The sequence below is a fragment of the Poeciliopsis prolifica genome, unplaced genomic scaffold, assembly GCF_027474105.1.
Source record: "Poeciliopsis prolifica strain line A6 unplaced genomic scaffold, Auburn_PproV2 SCAFFOLD044, whole genome shotgun sequence".
In the NCBI taxonomy this organism is placed as follows: domain Eukaryota; kingdom Metazoa; phylum Chordata; class Actinopteri; order Cyprinodontiformes; family Poeciliidae; genus Poeciliopsis; species Poeciliopsis prolifica.
Window position 1 is genome coordinate 2,325,929 of NW_026562419.1, and position 23,927 is coordinate 2,349,855.

At 35.4% G+C, this 23,927-nt stretch overlaps 1 protein-coding gene and 1 long non-coding RNA gene across 2 annotated transcripts; both read right to left on the bottom strand.

Moving 5' to 3' along the window:
- Nucleotides 1-675: 675 nt before the first annotated feature.
- LOC129376735 (microfibril-associated glycoprotein 4-like) lies at nucleotides 676-16,349 on the bottom strand. The gene is made up of 8 exons (XM_055056320.1): nucleotides 16,331-16,349; nucleotides 15,557-15,669; nucleotides 15,402-15,482; nucleotides 14,636-14,794; nucleotides 14,247-14,285; nucleotides 13,870-13,966; nucleotides 12,658-12,828; nucleotides 676-1,125 (listed from the first exon to the last, which is right to left on the bottom strand). Exons 3-8 carry the CDS (start codon nucleotides 15,405-15,407, stop codon nucleotides 872-874), a joined length of 726 nt encoding a protein of 241 aa, XP_054912295.1. The 5' UTR covers nucleotides 15,408-15,482; nucleotides 15,557-15,669; nucleotides 16,331-16,349; the 3' UTR covers nucleotides 676-871.
- LOC129376737 (uncharacterized) lies at nucleotides 3,219-4,463 on the bottom strand. The gene is made up of 3 exons (XR_008607811.1): nucleotides 4,380-4,463; nucleotides 3,616-3,773; nucleotides 3,219-3,259 (listed from the first exon to the last, which is right to left on the bottom strand). It is a non-coding gene; the product is annotated as an uncharacterized LOC129376737 (long non-coding RNA).
- Nucleotides 16,350-23,927: the final 7,578 nt, after the last annotated feature.

The following is a 23,927-nucleotide window of genomic DNA, read 5'->3' on the forward strand; positions in this document are numbered from 1 at the left end:
TTCTATAATTTGCAAAAGTAAAAATAGAATTTGAATATTATTACAGGCATTTCCCCAAACATCTGCACTATGTATCAGAAAAGGAACAATCAGTGAATTGTATAATATCCACTACGCCTGAGCATTCAGTGAGTCTTTCACTTCATATAATAACAAAACTTTCTTCAACCTGATCAAATCAATCAACACATCTCCAGAGTCTAAAAATCATGTAATTTGTTTTTTCAACACATTGACGCACATCATATGGTCATTATAAATGGTCAAACTATAAATATTTTATTGTTCTCCTGATATTATTAGATCAAGTTCTTGTGCTATTTTTTTACATTTTATTGCAAGAAAAAAACAAATTGATGACTTTCTGCTGTTCTTGTTTCGCTTCCTGATTGTTTTCTGATAAAAATCAAATTACACTCCATTTCTTTGTCTTAGCTAACACCAGATATACTTTATTTTCTCTGGGAGTGACATAAACAGATCATTAAATAGACATAGATGTTGACGTTGACACAGTTGAGCATAAAATTTAGAATTACGGAAGACCTGGTTGTTTTTCAATTAATTGCATTTAACCAAGAGGTTTGATTCTAAAAATGTTTCCATTTGGCCCAATTTGTGTTTTAAAACTGGCTTATTTTAATTTTTACATATAAAAAAATACAGACACACAAATATTGCTGCTGGCATCTTATTTATTATCAGAGATAAATTGGTTACAGGTAGCAAACTCTCACCAATGATTTAATCAACTGGATTATATTTATTAGAAATCAAGTGAACTTTTGACTCATGTTTGAAGCTAAAAGTTGATGGTTGATTATAAGAAAAAGCAACTCATTATTTTTTGCTGGATGTTTGACCTGCAGATTTACTTGGCAGGACGGATCTTCATGCTGATGCTCTTCAGGGAGTAATTAACTCCCTTCCATGTACCCCATTCCACTCCAATAGCATAGAGTGTGTTGTCAGCCCCCCAGCGATAAACCCCATTAGGGTTTGTATAGTGACACTTATTGTACCAGAAAGCACCGAGATATTTTTTGGCACAGTTGCCGCTCAACTTATCCTGGTCTTTGTCAAAAGTGGTAAATTTCTGTTGGTTGTGATAGGAAAGGCTGTCTCCTGCAGAAATAATAATAGGATACAAAAACTATATGAATAAAACAGACATTCAGTTGAAAGCTTGACACAACACATTTAATCCAGTCAAGGTCTATTTCTCTTAATCCTGATTTGTCTAACTACAGTAAATTAGCTTTATTAATTATTATTATTATTATTATTATTATTATTATTATTATTATTATTATTATTGTTATTATTATTATACACAAGGAGTGTATAATAATATCTTATAATACCAGGAGTGTATAATAATACACCCATGGTGTATTATTATACACGAGGAGTGTGTAATAATACACTCCTGTGTATATTACACACCAGGATCCATGCTCAGTGCCTTGCTCTACATTTCCAGACTCACTGCACGACTTTCAGACCCAGCACAAGTTAAATTATTTATTTTAAAAAGACATAATTAGTGATGGGCATCATTCCATCCATCCATAAATTCATCCTGACTAGTAAAGTTAGAATGTGTTTTTTCTCATGACTCACCAGCGCCCCTTTGTTGTTGAAATTCTTCAAATGAGAAGGTAACCATCAAACTCATCAGAGATTAAAAATGAAGCGTAACGGATAAAGGCTTTTTTTCCATCAAGTCCTCCATATCGACCATCAGCTCACAGTCTTTATGCCATGTCAACTCATGGATGTTATCAAGACCTGCACAGACATGAAAACTATTAAAGTTGGATTTTTACTGAGATTTTTGCACACACATTACTGTCCAGATCACTGCATTAATGCACCGTGGCATTAAGTCGATCACTCTGTGTGTTGCTCAGGTGATATGAGAACCCACATGCTCTGACCAACATCTGCAGCTCTTGTTGGGTCTTGACTGTCGCGTCTTCCTCTTCACAATAAGACAGATTTTCTATTTAGGTTCGTATTTAGGACGTTTAGGTTCTTCTTCAAGATCAGCATCAGCATCAGTTCGACACAAGGAAGCAACAGCTGAAATCTATGTTGCATATATCTGTGTGTGGTGGCTCTTCAAGCACTGACTCCATCTGCAGCCGACTCTACATTTCTAAATGGTTTTGTTTCATAATCCCCTCCAGGTGCAGTTATCCTGATTGCTTGTCCAATTCTTTTCCACTACATCTTTTCTTCCGCCTCACTTCTCTATGAATGTGTGTGAAAACAGCTCTGTGCACAGCCAGCTTCTTTAGCTGTGATGTTTCTGTCTTGCCCTCTTGTGCAAGGGTCAAAGGTCATCTTTTGAACAACTGTCAGGTCAGCAGTCATTCCCATGATTGAATAACCTACAGACCTGGACTCAGCGACCATTTGGAAGCATTTGCAGGTGTTTTGACTTAAACTGATTAGTGTGTAGCACCAGAGCTCTGCAATATTGAACTTTTTCACAATATTCAAATTTTCTGAAATACTGAATTTGTAGTTTTCATGAATTGTCAGAAACAAACATCAACACTAAAGGAAGTAAACATTTTAAATATATCAAGCTGTATGATATGAATTAATATGACATACAAATGTTACTTTTTGAATTAATTACTGATTGAAATAAACTTTTTCCATAATATTCACAGTTTTTGACCTGCACCTGCACACCATCACTTAGTAACACAATAGTAAAATAAAAGTCGAGACAATAAACAGGTGTTGAAAAATGTGGCTATAACTATGTTATAAATATCTTAAGTAAATAAACCAACCATACATTGACTAACTGTTTAGGTCGGTGTCTCACCCAGCCAGTACTCTCCAGCAGCGTTTCCAAAGCCTCTCTTGTACTCCGCCAGGGTCTGTAGAAGTTTACAGAGCCATCCATCCTCCTCTGGAAAACCTGGAACAACAAGGAATCTGATCAAGAAGTGAACAACGTTCTCACTGACACACTCAGGGTGAAAAGGAAGTGGGTTGTACAACTCTGAATTGGTATCAATAATCAATATTTAACATGACAAAACTGATCAAATCTTATCTCAGGCAGGTGAAAATGGAAGGACAATAAAGACTCTTCTTTAAACAGAACTTGATGTTTGTTGGATGAAAACCCCCAAGAATCCTGAGATAAACCAAGTTGAAGTGTAAACAGAGAGAGTTCATGTAGATATGGACTCACCGTCCAGCGTCCTCCCTCTGAGTCCATGTCGCAGTAAGCCTTCACACAAACACATTCATGACTTGATACAGTTTTTATTATGTAATGCAATGTCACACTTTATGTGGAAAAATAAATACTATCATTGCCTCACTAATAAGTTAACGTATAATTAAATAAAATTTCTTATCCATGAATAACTGATTTGGTTGTAGGAAGAAAAAACTGGAGCTTGAACTGAAACAAGATACTAAACATCAAGAAATTTCAGTTTCAAACAGTCAGTTTATGTAATGTGTATGAAGATAAGTAAAAACATCCTCAGCATTGTTAACTTATAAACCTCCAGTCTTGGGCCTGCACAGAACTTTAATCTGGATCTTCATTTTTATGAACAAACCAAACATAAAGTTCACCTTAACAGCAGATGAATGTCCATTTGGATAGATGATGTAAACTCCACTGGAAGTTTCTTGTCCTTATTGTAGATGTCATCGCAATCACGTGGCAGTTGGTCCTCAGCCGCTTCACAGCTGATCAGCAGTGGAGCCAGGAGGAAGAGAAGTGATAACAGCTGGAAGACAGAACATGACACCTTCTGAACATCATCAGAGAAACTCTGATTAATGTTCATTTAGTCAGATTAAACCTGATCCCTGATCTTGTCCTGCATATGGCCTGTAAGCTGTGCTGCCAGATTTTCAGTCAGAATTATGCTGAATTCTGCCTTAACAAAGGTTTCTGGTTGGTTTGATCCTCCATTTTTTAACAACTCATTTCATCAGTCCTGTTAACAAATGTTATTTCCAGAGCCAAAACTATGTACAGTGTTTACATGCATTGAGTGTTTGGATAAATTTAAACACTTAAATTTACTCAACATTTCAGTGACTGAACAAAATATCAAACATTTTAAATAATTAACAAACTCACTAGAAGTTATTTAATTTTATATTTTTTGATACATAGTTAAATATCTTGTTGTTGTTTGTGTTCATATTCTAATCATTATGATGTTTCATAATTTGTACATTTTATGTACAATGTCTCTGCGCTGATTTTTATTTTGGTCATTTGTTGTTAACAAGATTTTAAACATTAAAAATACCTTTCCTTGTTAAAATAAATAAAGATAGATGAATTATTTTTTATTTTTTTACAGTGCAAGTTACAGGCTTACCTTCATCTTTACTGTTGATCTGGATAAATTGATCAAACTTGATGAAAATCTGGAGTTTGACTTGCAGCACAATGAAATTCCCTGTTAATGTAAAACATAGAGAAACTTTAGTGGACAAACTCAGTTGTAAATGAATTCATGTGTTCATCTCTCACCTGCAGCTGGAATGAACTTGATTCCAAACTTCTCCTTCTCCTCTGTGTCTCCGACGTTCAGACTCCGTTATTTATACCTGCTGATGTGTCACCTCACCTTGATGATCAGGAATCTAAATCAAACATCACCTGATGAAAAAACATGAGCTTGGTTTCTTCATTTTACATTTACTTCTTTCTGAACTTTGGATAATGAGTCTCAATTGCACAAATAATGCAAAATAAAATGTAACATTAGTATAACTGGAGATGCGGCTTGCATGGATTTTGCGGTTGAATTGATGGATGAGAGCCACCTCAAATTCATCTGTAGCAAAATTATTTCAATCATGTTTGCAACCACTTACTGTTTTCTGAGAGTTTTAGTAGAAATTTCCAAAAATGTTCTCCTGCTCTTCCATCAACTTTGTTGAAATAATTTGCCCTTCTGGCTTAAAAAAGGACTTAATATTTGAGGGATTTTAAGAAAGTACATAAAATCTGAAATGGTCGATGATCTGAATGCAAAGGCTCTTCTTGATTAGTTTTTGTGAATATACAGTAAAATGTGTTGTTTAACTATAGTTCATTATAATAATATAATAATTCAATATATAACATAATTATGAAACCCAATTGTATTACATTATTACATAATGCAGTGTAACAAGCTCAAAGAAACATCAGAACATTCAGAGTCATTGAAGATCACCTTCAAAAACACAAACAGTCTCAACTCAATAAAGAAGTCGTTGAAGTTAGATCAAATCTTTTACCAAAGCAGAATCAAAATTACCTTTTTTCCTTCACTTCAGCATCAGACAAGCTCAGCTCTTCTGTCTGGAGGTCCTGGAAACAGCTGCTCTTATACACAGTCACTGACAGACCTGTCAATAATACACTAGTGACTCTATAATGTTTCAGTGAAATCAAAAGCAAAGATGTGATTTTTACTTTATGACTTCAGCATCAGGGATTATTTTCACTGATGAATTTTTTGGAAAAAAGGATTTAGCTTGTACTTCCTGTCCTTGTTAATTCATTTCCGTTTTTGTGTTCTGAGTTGTGGATGTTTTGAATCCTTTGTGATGTTTCAGTGAAAAGTCCCAGGATACATATTAATCTGACGAAATTAGGATTTTATTCCTAACAAGCCCAAGTTACAAATAGATCCATACAAAGCAGGAAGTAACAACAGGAACAAAATGTTATTTTTCAACTTTCTTGACAAAGTTAAAAAAATGCCCTGTTTTCATATTCCTAGTGTGTGCTCACTAGCACACACACTATGCTAGTTTATGAATACAAGCCTGAAAATTCACATGTCCAAATTTTCCATTCACTTGGCTGCAGAGGGAAAAGCAATTTTCTCCTCTTTGCATAAATGAACAGGTTGATGTTGCCTCTTGTGTGTCGAGACCAAAAGATCTAATTCTGTAAATGATCTTGAAAGATCTCTGTAGGATAGCCTGACATGTTTAGCTCTGTTACATTTTAACAAATATGTTAAGATTTAACATATTGTTACAACTAACATCTAATGTCAAAAAGTAACAGAGATGTTAAGATGTAACATCTTTGTTACATCTTAACTGAGATGTAACTGAATCATCAACATTGATTCAGTTGTTGCAATTGACTGCAGCCGTTTGTTGATGTAGAATAATTAATATTGCCATAAAAACTCTCATCTTATATCAGGCATGTTGTGGGACCACATTGTCTCAGCTGTGCTGTGTTTCCTGTGAGCTCTGAGAAAACAGAACGTTAGCTTTGGTTCCTCTAGGCAGTGGCCTCAGTCTGCATTCCTCCAGGACCGAGTCCGCAAGTTTCAGATGTGTCCTTGACCTAAAGACTTTATTTTAACTGTCTCACTGGCATGCATTGAGGCTCTGCAGAGCTCTGTTGATGAGCTGCTATTGGAGCCAGGTGTGCTGAAGTATCTAAAAGTTGCAGGACACCAGGAAGACTTCCTGCCCCAACAATCAGGAATCAAAGGAAGGATTGGTGACCAGGACTGGTTGGTCAGGAGGTTCTTCGTGTCATAGGGAAAAACACAAAAAGTGAATTTAATTGTTCAAAGAAACATAAATATCAAGACAATTTAGTTTAAATTGCTTTATTAAATTCGAACAAGAAAATGTTTATTTGTTTAATTTATTTTGAGTGCGACACACTGAGTGCCTGCACCTTCGCCATGTTACTCTGGAGACAGAGTAGTCAGGTTGTTCATTAATACCTGCAGCTGATTATCGATACCTGAGTTTCCAAAGAATCTCAGGAAATGTTAACGCGAACAGGGTTATTCTACGGTCGCATGGAAGGAAAATCTTTGCACTTTTTATATTTAGGTCAATGAAAGAAAACGAGAAAACACAGGAAATGAGTAAAATAATAAACTACAGATCATATGGATTTGTTCTGGCATAAAACTGGTCTTTAGATTCGGTTTAAATATTCAGAAATAAAATGATCAATGTAAAAGAAAACGGATGAAATATAAATGTGTATTATGCCATTTTTGAAGATTTTCAAGTGTTTCCTGAACTGCATATGCAGGTTGGCTTTAATCTGTTGCTGTGGGCTGTAATGTTTATGACTCCAGAGATGTTTTCAGGTCATGTCATTACCCTCGGGCGTTCCTAATTTTCTATTTATGCCCCTTCTCCTATACTTCATTTGTTTTCATTATGTCTCAGTGTTTTTTGTTGTGCTGAGGAGCTTGGTGTGAGGGGTTGGCAGCAGATTAAGAAGGCAGGTGCAGGTCAAATGCAGTTCAATTTGTGCATCAATCCAGTTTCTTTAATGTGTGTGTGTGTGGGGGGCGGAGGCAGGTGTGTGTGTATGTGTGCGTATGTATTGGAGAGAGTTTGTGTGTGGCTTTGAACTCTTTTTCTGGAGTTCAAATGGTTGTCAGAGCAGTCAGGTTGTTCATTAATACCTGCAGCTGATTATTGATACCTGAGTTTCAGAGAATCTCAGTAAATGTTAACATGAACAGGGTTATTCTGCGGTTCCATGGATGGAAAATATTTATACTTATTATGTTTAGGTCCATGAAAGAAAATGAGGAAAAGTTAGGAAATGAATAAAATAATAAACTACAGCTCACATTGATGGTTTCTGGAATAAAACTGGTCTTTAGATTCGGTTTAAATATTCATGCAAATCCAGATATAAAGCAATGTTTTAAAAAAAAAAGATTCCTCAGAATAAATTAATATCAGAATGATCAATGTAAAAAGAAAATTGATGAAATATAAATGTAGTATGTCATCTATGAAGGTTTTAATGAGTTTCCTGAGCTGCTATGCAGGTTGTGCTTTAATATGTTGCTGTGGGCTGTAAATGTTTATGACTGCAGAGACGTTTTCAGGTCAAGGTCATGAACTAAGAAGCTCTGAGGATAAAACCTGTTGTTTATCATTCAGGTTTATCATATTTCACTGGAGGTCATGCTGAACGGTTGAATTTTAATGGTGACATATATATGATCTACAGAAAAACAATCTGCAGAACATTTACACTTTTGTTTTTTCTTACTAAAAACTTGTAAAAAGTTAAAAAGGTTCCCATCCAACAGCAGGAAAAGTGTATGTCTGATATTGACAGGTAGGTTTTAAAAACATTGAGACATTTTAATATTGCTAAGATGTGTCTGTATTACTTATCACATGTTTGCGCAAAGATTTCCGCACATAAACTGCAGAAAATCAGACAAATTCAATCTTTAGAAACTGGGGAATGAAAAATGTTCAAGTGAAATCTGTTAGAGTATTTTTTGTATGAAGCTTATGGCTTCATCAATACTAACATTTAACTTAAGTCTTTTTTTTTGGTTCCCAACCTGCATTAGTTTAAACTTGCAGCTATACATAATGAATTAATTGACGCAATTATAATTCAGCATTTGGTGTGATTTAATAATAAATACGGAGGTGAAAACAGATGCACTGATTTTGACCACAAACAATGAGAGAAAAAAAGAAAGAACGAAACAAAGAAAGAAAGAAAGAAAGAGAAAGAAGGAAGGAAGAAAGAAAGAAAGAATAGGTTGCTGTCATCCGTTTTATAACCACTAGGTGTCACTGTTGGATTTTCTTTCAGAGGTTTGGAACATTTTTCTAATCTGCAGAATAATGGGACAGGATGTAGATGAAGTCTAATAAAATGTTCTCACAATCTCAGAGAAATTCTGCAATGTTTTAGTAATATCAATCTAATTTAAATGAAATATAATTTCATCAATCACTATTAAGTTAAGGATGAAACTCATAAAGACTGAATTGATCACATAGTGAACATATTGATGGAATGAGAGGAAGATATCTTTAAAACAGAATAACAACAATCACTGGGAAATTAATTAGTATAACTTGTATGTTATCTTAAAGAATTAATGCTTACACTAATACTAATCACAATGTAAGACTATGCCTACCTTGAGTTATTTGAAACCTTCTTTGAATTAGCCTTTTCTTAATTTTTAACTTCTACTCGTTTACTATGTTTAAAATTACTTCTCTATTTTTACTCTGCTTGATCTTTTACTAAAATTATTATTATTATTATTATTATTTATTATTATTATTATTATTTGTGACTATCTTCTTGCTGAATGTTGTTTTACTTTCTTGTACAAGCACTTTGAATAGTCTTTGGCTGAAAGGAGATGAATAAATAAGTTGTCTTGCTTTGCCCAAATGGTTGCAGAACCTCAGTTGCCTCCTTGGCCTTTACCTCGCCTTCAGATGGAAGCACAGGAGAGGAAGCTAGTACAAAAGCAGAGTGATTTCAAATTTCGAGTCCATAAATTGGGAACTGATGCTGAGTAAGAGGTCAAATTGAAACAGCATGACTTGGAAGATTTGCGACTTTCACTAAGCAAGTCACCGCTTGGTGAATCTGTTCATTCAATTCTTTTTTTCCAATGTCAGTTACGAGATGTCAAGTTCCTAGATAATGGTTGTACTATATATATCAGTCATATATATTCAATATATATGGTTGCAGGCTTTAAAACTGTCCTATTGTTTTATGTTAAATATTCAGATATACAAATTTATGCTGCAAAAACTTTCCAGTTGCAATGAAAGTTAAGAACATTTAAAGTTTATATTTGCACTGAAAGGTAAAAAAATTCTTCCAGACCTTTGCAGCTTCATTGTGAAATATTACACAAAAAAATGAACATAAACTGGAGATTTCGTTCAATTATATGTTTAAAAGGCTAATTATACCAATATATCCCATACTTTTTAATTGTTTATAAGACTGTTGAAAAAATGCAGGGTTTTCAATTAGTATTAATGCACTACATTAATGCACTACATGTTGCGTTTGCAAATCAAAACCATAAAATAAATTGTATTGGCACATATAAGCTTGGAAAAAAATACAAATTCGGGTTTGAGGCCAGCTGGTTCATTCATATGGATCCATATGCAACTTTCCAAGTTATTAAAATGCATGAATAGCTTCTGAAAGAATGACCCATGCCCAGTTTTAGAAAAATTGTCTAAGTTCATTTACTTATGAGTTTATTTGAAAGGTTATGTTTTTATATTATTATTCTGTGTGTTGTTTACTTGACTCCTTTCTTTTGTGGTACAATATAACTGTTTTTTCAGAAGTTTGCTTGGGGGTTGGAAATGTTTATACATGCTTGTGATACCAGCTGCTTTGATCATTAGCTGTCTGTGTTAACAGCTACCTGTTATTATTATTATTATTATTGTTGTTGTTTGTTGTTGCTGTTGTTGTTGTTATTATAATAATACACAGGTAATAACACAGGTAGCTGTGTTAACAGCTACCTGTTAACACAGGTATAATGGTCAGCCTTGTGTCCAGGTAAGGGCATGTTCACAGAAGGTCCCAAAACACCTTGTGGTTAAGGTTATTGATCAATTGTTTGTGTGACTGTGTGAAAAAGCCAACCTTTTTCTTGTAAATAATAAAAGGCAGTTGAGAGCTGGTGGAGGAGACACAACACGGTGTTTGACAGTGGTAGAAAAGTAATTTGTGTCTTTGGTTGATTCTTTGCAGGTTGGGAACCAAAATAGACCCAACACCAGTTCTTGATAATCAGAACTTAAAAGTCATTTAACAAAATTACTTTTTCTTTTCAGATTAACACCTGGAGTTTCCATTAACATTCAAACTACTCATTTCATTACTTTGTATAGTAGTCCACCAATAAATATCAATTTAAGTTGAAGCACAATGCATTTGTTGGAGCTCTGCGCATTTTCTGCTTTTAATTTCTATAATTTGCAAAAGTAAAAATAGAATTTGAATATTATTACAGGCATTTCCCCAAACATCTGCACTATGTATCAGAAAAGGAACAATCAGTGAATTGTATAATATCCACTACGCCTGAGCATTCAGTGAGTCTTTTCACTTCATATAATAACAAAACTTTCTTCAACCTGATCAAATCAATCAACACATCTCCAGAGTCTAAAAATCATGTAATTTGTTTTTTCAACACATTGACGCACATCATATGGTCATTATAAATGGTCAAACTATAAATATTTTATTGTTCTCCTGATATTATTAGATCAGTTTCGTGTGCTATTTTTTTACATTTTATTGCAAGAAAAAACAAATTGATGACTTTCTGCTGTTCTTGTTTCGCTTCCTGATTGTTTTCTGATAAAAATCAAATTACACTCCATCTTTGTCTTAGCTAACACCAGATATACTTTATTTTCTCTGGGAGTGACATAAACAGATCATTAAATAGACATAGATGTTGACATTGACACAGTTGAGCATAAAATTTAGAATTACGGAAGACCTGGTTGTTTTTCAAATTAATTGCATTTAACCAAGAGGTTGATTCTAAAAATGTTTCCATTTGGCCCAATTTGTGTTTTAAAACTGGCTTATTTTATTTTTTACATATAAAAAAATACAGACACACAAATATTGCTGCTGGCATCTTATTTATTATCAGAGATAAATTGGTTACAGGTAGCAAACTCTCACCAATGATTTAATCAACTGGATTATATTGATTAGTAATCAAGTGAACTTTGACTCTGTTTGAAGCTAAAAGTTGATGGTTGATTATAAGAAAAAGCAAATCATTATTTTTTGCTGGATGTTTGACCTGCAGATTTAAATGACAGGACGGATCTTCATGCTGATGCTCTTCAGGGAGTAATTAACTCCCTTCCATGTACCCATTCCACTCCAGTAGCATAGAGTGTGTTGTCAGCCCCCAGCGATAAACCCCGTTAGGGTTTGTATAGTGACACTTATTGTACCAGAAAGCACCGAGATATTTTTTGGCCACAGTTGCCGCTCAAACTTATCCTGGTCTTTGTCAAAGTGGTAAATTCTGTTGGTGGTGATAGGAAAGGCTGTCTCCTGCAGAAAATAATAATAGGATACAAAAACTATATGAATAAAACAGACATTCAGTTGAAAGCTTGAATAGTGAAAAAAAATACAATTTCTGCGTGATCCAACATCAATAAAATTGTAATTTCAATATTTAACAAAAATGCTGACTTTGTGAAAAGCTGATAATGTTTGTGAAATAAATTATGAGTTATGTAATTTCTTACTGGGATATTATCAATGAGATCAATTAAATTTACTTGTGCTGTTAACTACCAACATCAATCTTCCTGCTTCAGAACCATAAGAACAAACTCTGGATTTAGATATAACTGACACAACACATTTAATCCAGTCAAGGTCTATTTCTCTTAATCCTGATTTGTCTAACTACAGTAAATTAGCTTTATTAATTATCATCATCATTATTATTATTATTATTATTATTATTATTATTATTATTATTATTATTATTATTATTATTATTATTATTATACACCAGGAGTGTATAATAATATCTTATAATACCAGGAGTGTATAATAATACACTCGTGGTGTATTATTATACACGAGGAGTGTGTAATAATACACTCCTGGTGTATATTACACACCAGGATCCATGCTCAGTGCCTTGCTCTACATTTCCAGACTCACTGCACGACTTTCAGACCCAGCACAAGTTAAATTATTTATTTTAAAAAGACATAATTAGTGATGGGCCTCATTCCATCCATCCATAAATTCATCCTGACTAGTAAAGTTAGAATGTGTTTTTTCTCATGACTCACCAGCGCCCCCTTCGTTGTTGAAACCCCTCACATACAGAAGGTAACCATCAAACTCAGGATAGATGTAAAATGAAGAGTAACGGGCAAAGGCTTTTTTTCCATCAAAGTCCTCCATATCGACCATCAGCTCACAGTCTTTATAAAATGTCAACTCATGGATGTTATCAAGACCTGCACAGACATGAAAACTATTAAAGTTGGATTTTTACTGAGATTTTTGCACACACATTACTGTCCAGATCACTGCATTAATGCACCGTGGCATGGAGTCGATCACTCTGTGGTGTTGCTCAGGTGATATGAGAACCCACATGGCTCTGACCAACATCTGCAGCTCTTGTTGGGTCTTGACTGTCGCGTCTTCCTCTTCACAATAAGACAGATTTTCTACGACGTTTAGGTTCTTCTTCAAGATCAGCATCAGCATCAGTTCGACACAAGGAAAGCAACAGCTGAAATCTATGTTGCATATATCTGTGTGTGGTGGCTCTTCAAGCACTGACTCCATCTGCAGCCGACTCTACATTTCTAAATGGTTTTGTTTCATAATCCCCTCCAGGTGCAGTTATCCTGATTGCTTGTCCAATTCTTTTCCACTACATCTTTTCTTCCGCCTCACTTCTCTATGAATGTGTGTGAAAACAGCTCTGTGCACAGCCAGCTTCTTTAGCTGTGATGTTTCTGTCTTGCCCTCTTGTGCAAGGGGTCAAAGGTCATCTTTTGAACAACTGTCAGGTCAGCAGTCATTCCCATGATTGAATAACCTACAGACCTGGACTCAGCGACCATTTGGAAGCATTTGCAGGTGTTTTGACTTAAACTGATTAGTGTGTAGCACCAGAGCTCTGCAATATTGAACTTTTTCACAATATTAAAATTTTCTGAAATACTGAATTTGTAGTTTTCATGAATTGTCAGAAACAAACATCAACACTAAAGAAGTAAACATTTTAAATATATCAAGCTGTATGATATGAATTAATATGACATACAAATGTTACTTTTTGAATTAATTACTGATTGAAATAAACTTTTCCATAATATTCACAGTTTTTGACCTGCACCTGCACACCATCACTTAGTAACACAATAGTAAAATAGAAAGTTGAGACAATAAACAGGTGTTGAAAAATGTGGCTATAACTATGTTATAAATATCTTAAGTAAATAAACCAACCATACATTGACTAACTGTTTAGGTCGGTGTCTCACCCAGCCAGTACTCTCCAGCAGCGTTTCCAAAGCCTCTCTTGTACTCCGCCCAGGATCTGTAGAAGTTTACAGAGCCATCCATCCTCCTCTGGAAAACCTGGAACAACAAAGGAATCTGATCAAGAAGTGAACAACGTTCTCACTGACACACTCAGGGTGAAAAGGAAGTGGCTTGTACCAACTCTGAATTGGTATCAATAATCAATATTTAACATGACAAAACTGATCAAATCTTATCTCAGGCAGGTGAAAATGGAAGGACAATAAAGACTCTTCTTTCAACAGAACTTGATGTTTGTTGGATGAAATCCCCAAGAATCCTGAGATGAACCAAGTTGAAGTGTAAACAGAGAGAGTTCATGTAGATATGGACTCACCGTCCAGCGTCCTCCCTCTGAGTCCATGTCGCAGTAAGCCTTCACACAAACACATTGATACAGTTTTTTATTATGTAATGCAATGTCACACTTTATATGGAAAAATAAATACTATCATTGCCTCACTAATAAGTGAACGTATAATTAAATAAAATTTCTTCTCCATGAATAACTGATTTGGTTGTAGGAAGAAAAAACTGGAGCTTGAACTGAAACAAGATACTAAACATCAAGAAAGTTCAGTTTCAAACAGTCAGTTTATGTAATGTGTATGAAGATTAAGTAAAAACATCCTCAGCATTGTTAACAGATAAACCTCCAGTCTTGGTCCTGCACAGAACTTTAATCTGGATCTTCATTTTTATGAACAAACCAAACATAAAGTTCACCTTAACAGCAGATGAATATCCAGTTGGATAGATGATGTAAACTCCACTGGGAAGATTCTTGTCCATATTGTAGATGTCATTGCAATCAAGTGGCAGTTTGACGTAATCCGCTTCACAGCTGATCAGCAGTGGAGCCAGGAGGAAGAGAAGTGATAACAGCTGGAAGACAGAACATGACACCTTCTGAACATCATCAGAGAAACTCTGATTAACGTTCATTTAGTCAGATTAAACCTGATCCCTGATCTTGTCCTGCATATGGCCTGTAAGCTGTGCTGCCAGATTTTCAGTCAGAATTATGCTGAATTCTGCCTTAACAAAGGTTTGGTTGGTTTGATCCTCCATTTTTTAACAACTCATTTCATCAGTCCTGTTAACAAATGTTATTTCCAGAGCCAAAACTATGTACAGTGTTTACATGCATTGAGTGTTTGGATAAATTTAAACACTCAAATTTTCTCAACATTTCAGTGACTGAACAAAATATCAAACATTTTAAATAATTAACAAACTCAGTAGAAGTTATTTAATTTTTACATTTTTTGACTACATAGTTAAATATCTTGTTGTTGTTTGTGTTCATATTCTAATCATTATTGATGTTTCATAATTTGTACATTTTATGTACAATGTCTCTGCGCTGATTTTTATTTTGGTCATTTGTTGTTAACAAGATTTTAAACATTAAAAATACCTTTCCTTGTTAAAATAAATAAAGATAGATGAATTATTTTTTATTTTTTTACAGTGCAAGTTACAGGCTTACCTTCATCTTTACTGTTGATCTGGATAAATTGATCAAACTTGATGAAAATCTGGAGTTTGACTTGCAGCACAATGAAATTCCCTGTTAATGTAAAACATAGAGAAACTTTAGTGGACAAACTCAGTTGTAAATGAATTCATGTGTTCATCTCTCACCTGCAGCTGGAATGAACTTGATTCCAAACTTCTGCTTCTCCTCTGTGTCTCCGACGTTCAGACTCCGTTATTTATACCTGCTGATGTGTCACCTCACCTTGATGATCAGGAATCTAAATCAAACATCACCTGATGAAAAACATGAGCTTGGTTTCTTCATTTTACATTTTACTTCTTTCTGAACTTTGGATAATGAGTCTCAATTGCACAAATAATGCAAAATAAAATGTAACATTAATATAACTGGAGATGCGGCTTGCATGGATTTTGCGGTTGAATTGATGGATGAGAGCCACCTCAAATTCATCTGTAGCAAAATTATTTCAATCATGTTTTGCAACCATTTACTGTTTTCTGAGAGTTTTAGTAGAAATTTCCAAAAATGTTCTCCTGCTCTTCCATCAGCTTTGTTGAAATAATTTGCCCTTCTGGCTTAAAAAAGGACTTAATATTTGAGGATTTAAGAAAGTACATAAAATCTGAAATGGTCGATGATCTGAATGCAAAGGCTCTTCTTGATTAGTTTTTGTGAATATACAGTAAAATGTGTTGTTAACTATAGTTCATTATAATAATATAATAATTCAATATATAACATAATTATGAAACCCAATTGTATTACATTATTACATAATGCAGTGTAACAAGCTCAAAGAAACATCAGAACATTCAGAGTCATTGAAGATCACCTTCAAAAACACAAACAGTCTCAACTCAATAAAGAAGTCGTTGAAGTTAGATCAAATCTTTTTACCAAAGCAGAATCAAAATTACCTTTTTTCCTTCACTTCAGCATCAGACAAGCTTCAGCTCTTCTGTCTGGAGGTCCTGGAAACAGCTGCTCTTATACACAGTCACTGACAGACCTGTCAATAATACACTAGTGACTCTATAATGTTTCAGTGAAATCAAAGCAAAGATGTGATTTTTACTTTATGACTTCAGCATCAGGGATTATTTTCACTGATGACATTTTTTGGAAAAAGGATTTAGCTTGTACTTCCTGTCCTTGTTAATTCATTTCCTGTTTTTGTGTTCTGAGTTGTGATGTTTTGAATCCTTTGTGATGTTTCAGTGAAAAGTCCCAGGATACATATTAATCTGACGAAATTAGGATTTTATTCCTAACAAGCCCAAGTTACAAATAGATCCATACAAAGCAGGAAGTAACAACAGGAACAAAATGTTATTTTTCAACTTTCTTGACAAAGTTAAAAAAATGCCCCGTTTTCATATTTCCTAGTGTGTGCTCACTAGCACACACACTATGCTAGTTTATGAATACAAGCCTGAAAATTCACATGTCCAAATTTTCCATTCACTTGGCTGCAGAGGGAAAAGCAATTTTCTCCTCTTTGCATAAATGAACAGGTTGATGTTGCCTCTTGTGTGTCGAGACCAAAAGAATCTAATTCTGTAAATGATCTTGAAAGATCTCTGTAGGATAGCCTGACATGTTTAGCTCTGTTACATTTTAACAAATATGTTAAGATTTAACATATTTGTTACAACTTAACCTCTAATGTCAAAAAGTAACAGAGATGTTAAGATGTAACATCTTTGTTACATCTAACTGAGATGTAACTGAATCATCAACTTTGATTCAGTTGTTGCAATTGACTGCAGCCGTTTGTTGATGTAGAATAATTAAGATTGCCATAAAAACTCTCATCTTATATCAGGCATGTTGTGGGACCACATTGTCTCAGCTGTGCTGTGTTTCCTGTGAGCTCTGAGAAAACAGAACGTTAGCTTTGGTTCCTCTAGGCAGTGGCCTCAGTCTGCATTCCTCCAGGACCCGAGTCCTGCAAGTTTCAGATGTGTCCCTTGACCTAAAGACTTTAATTTAACTGTCTCACTGGCATGCAGTGAGGCTCTGCAGAGCTCTGTTGATGAGCTGCTATTGGAGCCAGGTGTGCTTAAGTATCTAAAAGTTGCAGGACACCAGGAAGACTTCCTGCCCCAACAATCAGGAATCAAAGGAAGGATTGGTGACCAGGACTGGTTGGTCAGGAGGTTCTTCTGTCATAGGGAAAAACACAAAAAGTGAATTTAATTGTTCAAAGAAACATAAATATCAAGACAATTTAGTTTAAATTGCTTTATTAAATTCGAACAAAGAAAATGTTTATTTGTTTAATTTATTTTGAGTGCGACACACTGAGTGCCTGCACCTTCGCCATGTTACTCTGGAGACAGAGTAGTCAGGTTGTTCATTAATACCTGCAGCTGATTATTGATACCTGAGTTTCCAAAGAATCTCAGGAAATGTTAACGCGAACAGGGTTATTCTACGGTCGCATGGAAGGAAAATCTTTGCACTTTTTATATTTAGGTCAATGAAAGAAAACGAGAAAACACAGGAAATGAGTAAAATAATAAACTACAGATCATATGGATTTGTTCTGGCATAAAACTGGTCTTTAGATTCGGTTTAAATATTCAGAAATAAAATGATCAATGTAAAAAGAAAACGGATGAAATATAAATGTGTATTATGCCATGTTTGAAGATTTTCAAGTGTTTCCTGAACTGCATATGCAGGTTGTGCTTTAATCTGTTGCTGTGGGCTGTAAATGTTTATGACTCCAGAGATGTTTTCAGGTCAATGTCATTAACCCTCGGGCGTTCCTAATTTTCTATTTATGCCCCTTCTCCTATACTTCATTTGTTTTCATTATGTCTCAGTGTTTTTTGTTGTGCTGAGGAGCTTGGTGTGAGGGGTTGGCAGCAGATTGAGAAGGCAGGTGCAGGTCAAATGCAAGTTCAATTTGTGCATCAATCCAGTTTCTTTAATGTGTGTGTGTGGGGGGCGGAGGCAGGTGTGTGTGTATGTGTGCGTATGTATTGGAGAGAGTTTGTGTGTGGCTTTGAACTCTTTTTCTGGAGTTCAAATGGTTGTCAGAGCAGTCAGGTTGTTCATTAATACCTGCAGCTGATTATTGATACCTGAGTTTCAGAGAATCTCAGTAAATGTTAACATGAACAGGGTTATTCTGCGGTTCCATGGAAGGAAAATATTTATACTTATTATGTTTAGGTCCATGAAACAAAATGAGGAAAAGTTAGGAAATGAATAAAATAATAAACTATAGCTCACATTGATGGTTTCTGGAATAAAGCTGGTCTTTAGATTCGGTTTAAATATTCATGCAAATCCAGATATAAAGCAATGTTTTAAAAAAAAGATTCCTCAGAATAAATTAATATCAGAATGATCAATGTAAAAAGAAAATTGATGAAATATAAATGTGTAGTATGTCATCTATGAAGGTTTTCATGAGTTTCCTGAGCTGCATATGCAGGTTGTGCTTTAATATGTTGCTGTGGGCTGTAAATGTTTATGACTGCAGAGACGTTTTCAGGTCAAGGTCATGAACTAAGAAGCTCTGAGGATAAAACCTGTTTGTTTATCATTCAGGTTTATCATATTTCACTGGAGGTCATGCTGAACGGTTGAATTTTAATGGTGACATATATATGATCTACAGAAAAACAATCTGCAGAACATTTACACTTTTTGTTTTTTCTTACTAAAAACTTGTAAAAAGTTAAAAAGGTTCCCATCCAACAGCAGGAAAAGTGTATGTCTGATATTGACAGGTAGGTTTTAAAAACATTGAGACATTTTAATATTGCTAAGATGTGTCTGTTATTACTTATCACATGTTTGCGCAAAGATTTCTGCACATAAACTGCAGAAAATCAGACAAATTCAATCTTTAGAAACTGGGGAATGAAAAATGTTCAAGTGAAATCTGTTAGAGGTATTTTTTGTATGAAGCTTATGGCTTCACTCAATACATAACATTTAACTTAAGTCTTTAAAATGTAGTTTAAACTTTGCAGCTTTACATAATGAATTAATTGACGCAATTATAATTCAGCATTTGGTGTGATTTAATAATAAATAAGGAGGTGAAAACAGATGCACTGATTTTGACCACAAACAATGAGAGAAAAAAAGAAAGAAAGAAAGAAAGAAAGAAAGGAAGAAAGGAAGAAAGAAGAGGTTGCTGTCATCCGTTTTATAACCACTAAGTGTAACTGTTTGATTTTCTGTCAGATGTTTGGAACATTTTTCTAATCTGCAGAATAATGGGACAGGATGTAGATGAAGTCTAATAAAAAGCTCTCACAATCTCAGAGAAATTCTGCAATGTTTTAGTAATATCAATCTAATTAAATGAAATATAATTTCATCAATCACTATTAAGTTAAGGATGAACTCATAAAGACTGAATTGATCACATAGTGAACATATTGAATGGAATGAGAGGAAGATATCTTTAAAACAGAATAACAACAATCACTGGGAAATTAATTAGTATAACTTGTATGTTATCTTAAAGAATTAATGCTTACACTAATACTAATCACATTGTAAGGCTACCTCTACCTTGAGTTTATTTAAAACCTTTTTTGAATTAGCCTTTTCTTAATTTTTAACTTCTACTCGTTTACTGTTTAAAATTTACTTTCTCTATTTTTACTCCGCTTGATCGTTTACTAAAATTATTATTATTATTATTATTATTATTATTATTATTATTTTGTGACTATCTTCTTGCTGAATGTTGTTTTTTACTTTCTTGTACAAGCACTTTGAATAGTCTTTGGCTGAAAGGAGATGAATAAATAAAGTTGTCTTGCTTTGCCCAAATGGTTGCAGAACCTCAGTTGCCTCCTTGGCCTTTACCTCGCCTTCAGATGGAAGCACAGGAGAGGAAGCTAGTACATAAAGCAGAGTTGATTTCAAATTTCGAGTCCATAAATTGGGAACTGATGCTGAGTAAGAGGTCAAATTGAAACAGCATGACTTGGAAGATTTGCGACTTTCACTAAGCAAGTCACCGCTTGGTGAATCTGTTCATTCAATTCTTTTTTCCAATGTCAGTTACGAGGTGTCAAGTTTCCTAGATGTTGGAGAAATTGTGATATTATTAATCAATTATTTGTTATTCTCATTGATCTTTATAATGTATCTTTAATTGATGCTTTCCTTAAAGTTAATCTCATTATAGAATTAAGAATGTTTCTTGTATTTTGATTTACTCTGATTCTTTTCTCAGAAGGCCTCACTGACAAAGAGCAGAAACAAAATCTTCCTGCAGGTTTACCTCTTGGTGAAGAGCTCTGCTTCGGTTGAGTTGCTGGCCTCCAATAAAACCATCATTGCTAAGATCACTACATATTTTATTAATCTTTGTGCCTGGAAGGACATTATCTAGTACAGAATGATTGTGTGTTAGTTAGTGAATAACATTTGACGCTGTAGCTGTTTGCCCCCTCCCTTTAGAGCTACAGCGTCCTTGTGATTAGGGATCCTAGAAACAATAAAATAGAGGAGCAGACAAAATGTGCTTCAGAGCGGTAGGAGATTGTAACTGAAGCACATCTCTGTCCGTTCTCCTCGCGAGTGAAAAAGAATCTAACTCTTTTGTCTTTTCTGTCTTTGTTAATGTATGTTTAACAGGTGTTAACCCTAACATTTTTGGTCCTTCGAGCCGGATGTCATATACTGGAAAGATTCCGGCAGGTGTGGCGGACCCCAGTAAGACCGTGCGCACGGCAAGAGAACCTGTTAAAGGACTGGGTTCGGCCTGCCTGCTGGGATCTGAAGGTTGACGACACTCCAGGGAAAGACAAGAGAGGGTGAGTGATTCTTCTTTAAAAAGTGGCGAATGACGTTTTAGAGAGTAAGTCATTCTTCTGTTTGAGAGAAGAGTGACTTTTTCCTTGACTGAAGGTTGTTGCGCGCACAAGTGAAAACCCTGTCAATTCTAGACTCTAACAGGTAAAAGTAATGCACAAAATCCGTGGATAGGCTAACGGAGCCTGGTGCTTCAAGGCTGGAGGCCTTGTCCTGTTCTGGGGAACCAACAATTGTACTATTGTGGGCAATGACAGTAGCCCAACAAAACACCTGCACTGTTTTGGGCAGTAACAGCAGCCCAATTACTAATTGTACTATTGTGAGCAGTAACAGTAGCTCAACTAGTACCTGCAGGCTAAACGGATTGCGGAGTCCGGCGAAAACAGGCGCTTAAGTTCCGTATCAGTATGTAAGAGATAAAAAATAAATAAATAAAAGACAAAAAAAATAAAATAAAAAAACTAGAAAATAAGGGTTGGTAAACCTTACCTCGCTGGAGGTCTTGTAAAACCCTACTGGGACGAGGACTTGCAAACCTCACCTGGTTCGGGGTTTTGCAACCTCACGTGGTTTGAGATCTTACGAACCCCACCTGTTGTGGGAACGGGGCCCGACGAATACCCGTGGTTAAACGGACGGCGATAACAGGCGCTTCAAATCCGTGAAACAAAAAAAAGTGTGTGTATGTGAGCGTGATTGGAGGTATAAATACCACTTGGTATTTTATCTCATGTAAAACAGTAGGATTGTGAGCAGCAAACCTCTTGTGGATGCACAGGCAAGAACTCTCCACTCGAAAGAGTTGAAGTGAGAGTTACCACAACAGGTTCTTTCAATTGCTGGCCTACTGAATCAGATCTCCAGTTTCTAGGACTCCCTAGGAGTCGGCAAAAACTGGTCCAAATTTAAATAAAAAAAAAATGGGGAAATGAATAAGTAAAACTAAGCCAACAGACAGTCTAAAATCAAATAACTGGAAAGTTATTAAAGATCAGGATAAAAAAAACAAATTCAAATAAAAAATTGTACGAGGAAGGGTATGATGATGTACAATTTTGGTTAGAAGTAGCGCAAAAACGAGAAAGTGGGGAGAAAGAAATTACAAAAGAAAAGGAAAAGGTTCCAGGAGCCTTTTTCCAGGGTGAGGAACAAATGTTCTATCAGGAGAGGAGAGGAAGAGAAGGCTTTAGGGGCAGAGGTCAGAACCTTAGAGGTTTAAAAGGGAGATGTGGGAGAGGAAACTACAGGCACAGTTACTCAGGGTGCTGGTGTTGCGGGCAGGAAGGACATTTAGCCAGAGATTGCCCGAGAAAAAGAAAAAAAAATAAATAAATTTTTGTGGTGAAAATGTCAAGATCAGCTACAGGAATAAAAGAAGGGGATTTCTTTGTTGTCCAGGGACACAGGGAACTGTATTACTTTTATTCATTGGATGTGCCCAACAAACCCCCACACAACATTGCACAAACACTTCTGGCAGAGGGGCGTAAAGCCATTTCTGCCCCACGGGATCAAATGTCTCCTGATGATTTGCACGTCACACTTTGGTTCAAAACAGTTCCTGGGCCTGATAGGAACTATGAAGCCAGACTCAACAAGGTCACCCCAGCCAAGATAACTGTGACCTATCTGTACACAGACACAAAACATGTGCCTGATCCACACACATTGTTGAATTCTCTTAGATCAGATGCAAAAGTATTCACGGTTGTAGACATCAGTAATGCCTTTTTCTCAATACCAATTGAGAAAGAGAGCCAATTTTGGTTTGCTTTTACTTTTGAAGGGGAAAGATACACATACACCAGACTACTTCAAGGCTACTGTGAAAGCCCTACAATTCTCTTTCAAGTAATGAGTGCAAGTATGTCAACTTTTCAACCCCCAGGAGGGAGCCAAGTTTTGTTGTACATAGATGATGTTTTATTGGCTTCTCCAGAGAGGAAAACCTGTAAGCAAAACACTTTAGCGCTTCTGCAACATTTAGCTAAAGAGGTCATAAGGTTAACAAAATAAACTTTAACTGTGTAAACGACAAGTAAAATATTTGGGTCATAACTTGAGTGAAGGAGGACGAACCATAGTGGAGGATAGAAAAACAACAATTCTCCAAGCTCCCAAACCACAAACAAAAAAGCAGATGATGTCCTTTTTGGGGTTGACTAACTATTGTCGAAACTGGGTGCCTAATTATGCGGAAATTGTGGCACCTTTGAATAAATTAATGTATGAAAAAGATCTTAAAATGTCCTCTTCTTTGTTGTGGACAGATGAAGCAGAAGAAGGACTTTGCAAACTAAAACAGGCCCGCTTGTCATGCGCTGTGTTAGCGTTACCAGATTATCAATAAAAAAAACCTTTTGTTCAGATGGTGGATTGTAAAGGTCATGTCATGACCTCGGTGCTAGTCTAACAGCATGGTGATAAAATGAGACCAATAGCATATTTCTCTTCCAGACTTGATAGTGTAGCATGTGCCTTACCACATTGTGTGAGAGCTGTAGTTGCTGCTTCTATGGCAGTAGAAGTTAGAGCTCCTACAGTTCTGTTTCACCCATTAACATTAAAAGTAACACATGCAGAATTATTAAAAGAATTATTACAAGTCGTGCACCTACCAAAACAACTAGCAATCTGTAAATGTGCGGCGCACACTGCAGGGACAGATAAGGTGTCCCTAGGGAATGCTTTCAAAGACAAAAAAAAAAAAAAAAA

Bases quoted from the DNA above. Each gene is read 5' to 3' on its own strand.
- LOC129376735 (XM_055056320.1), bottom strand. The intron at 14,286-14,635 runs GTGAACTTTATG...GTTTGTGTGAAG, and splicing joins GATATTCATCTGCTGTTAAG to GCTTACTGCGACATGGACTC. The intron at 1,126-12,657 runs GTGAGTCATGAG...TTATTTCTGCAG, and splicing joins CAACAACGAAGGGGGCGCTG to GAGACAGCCTTTCCTATCAC.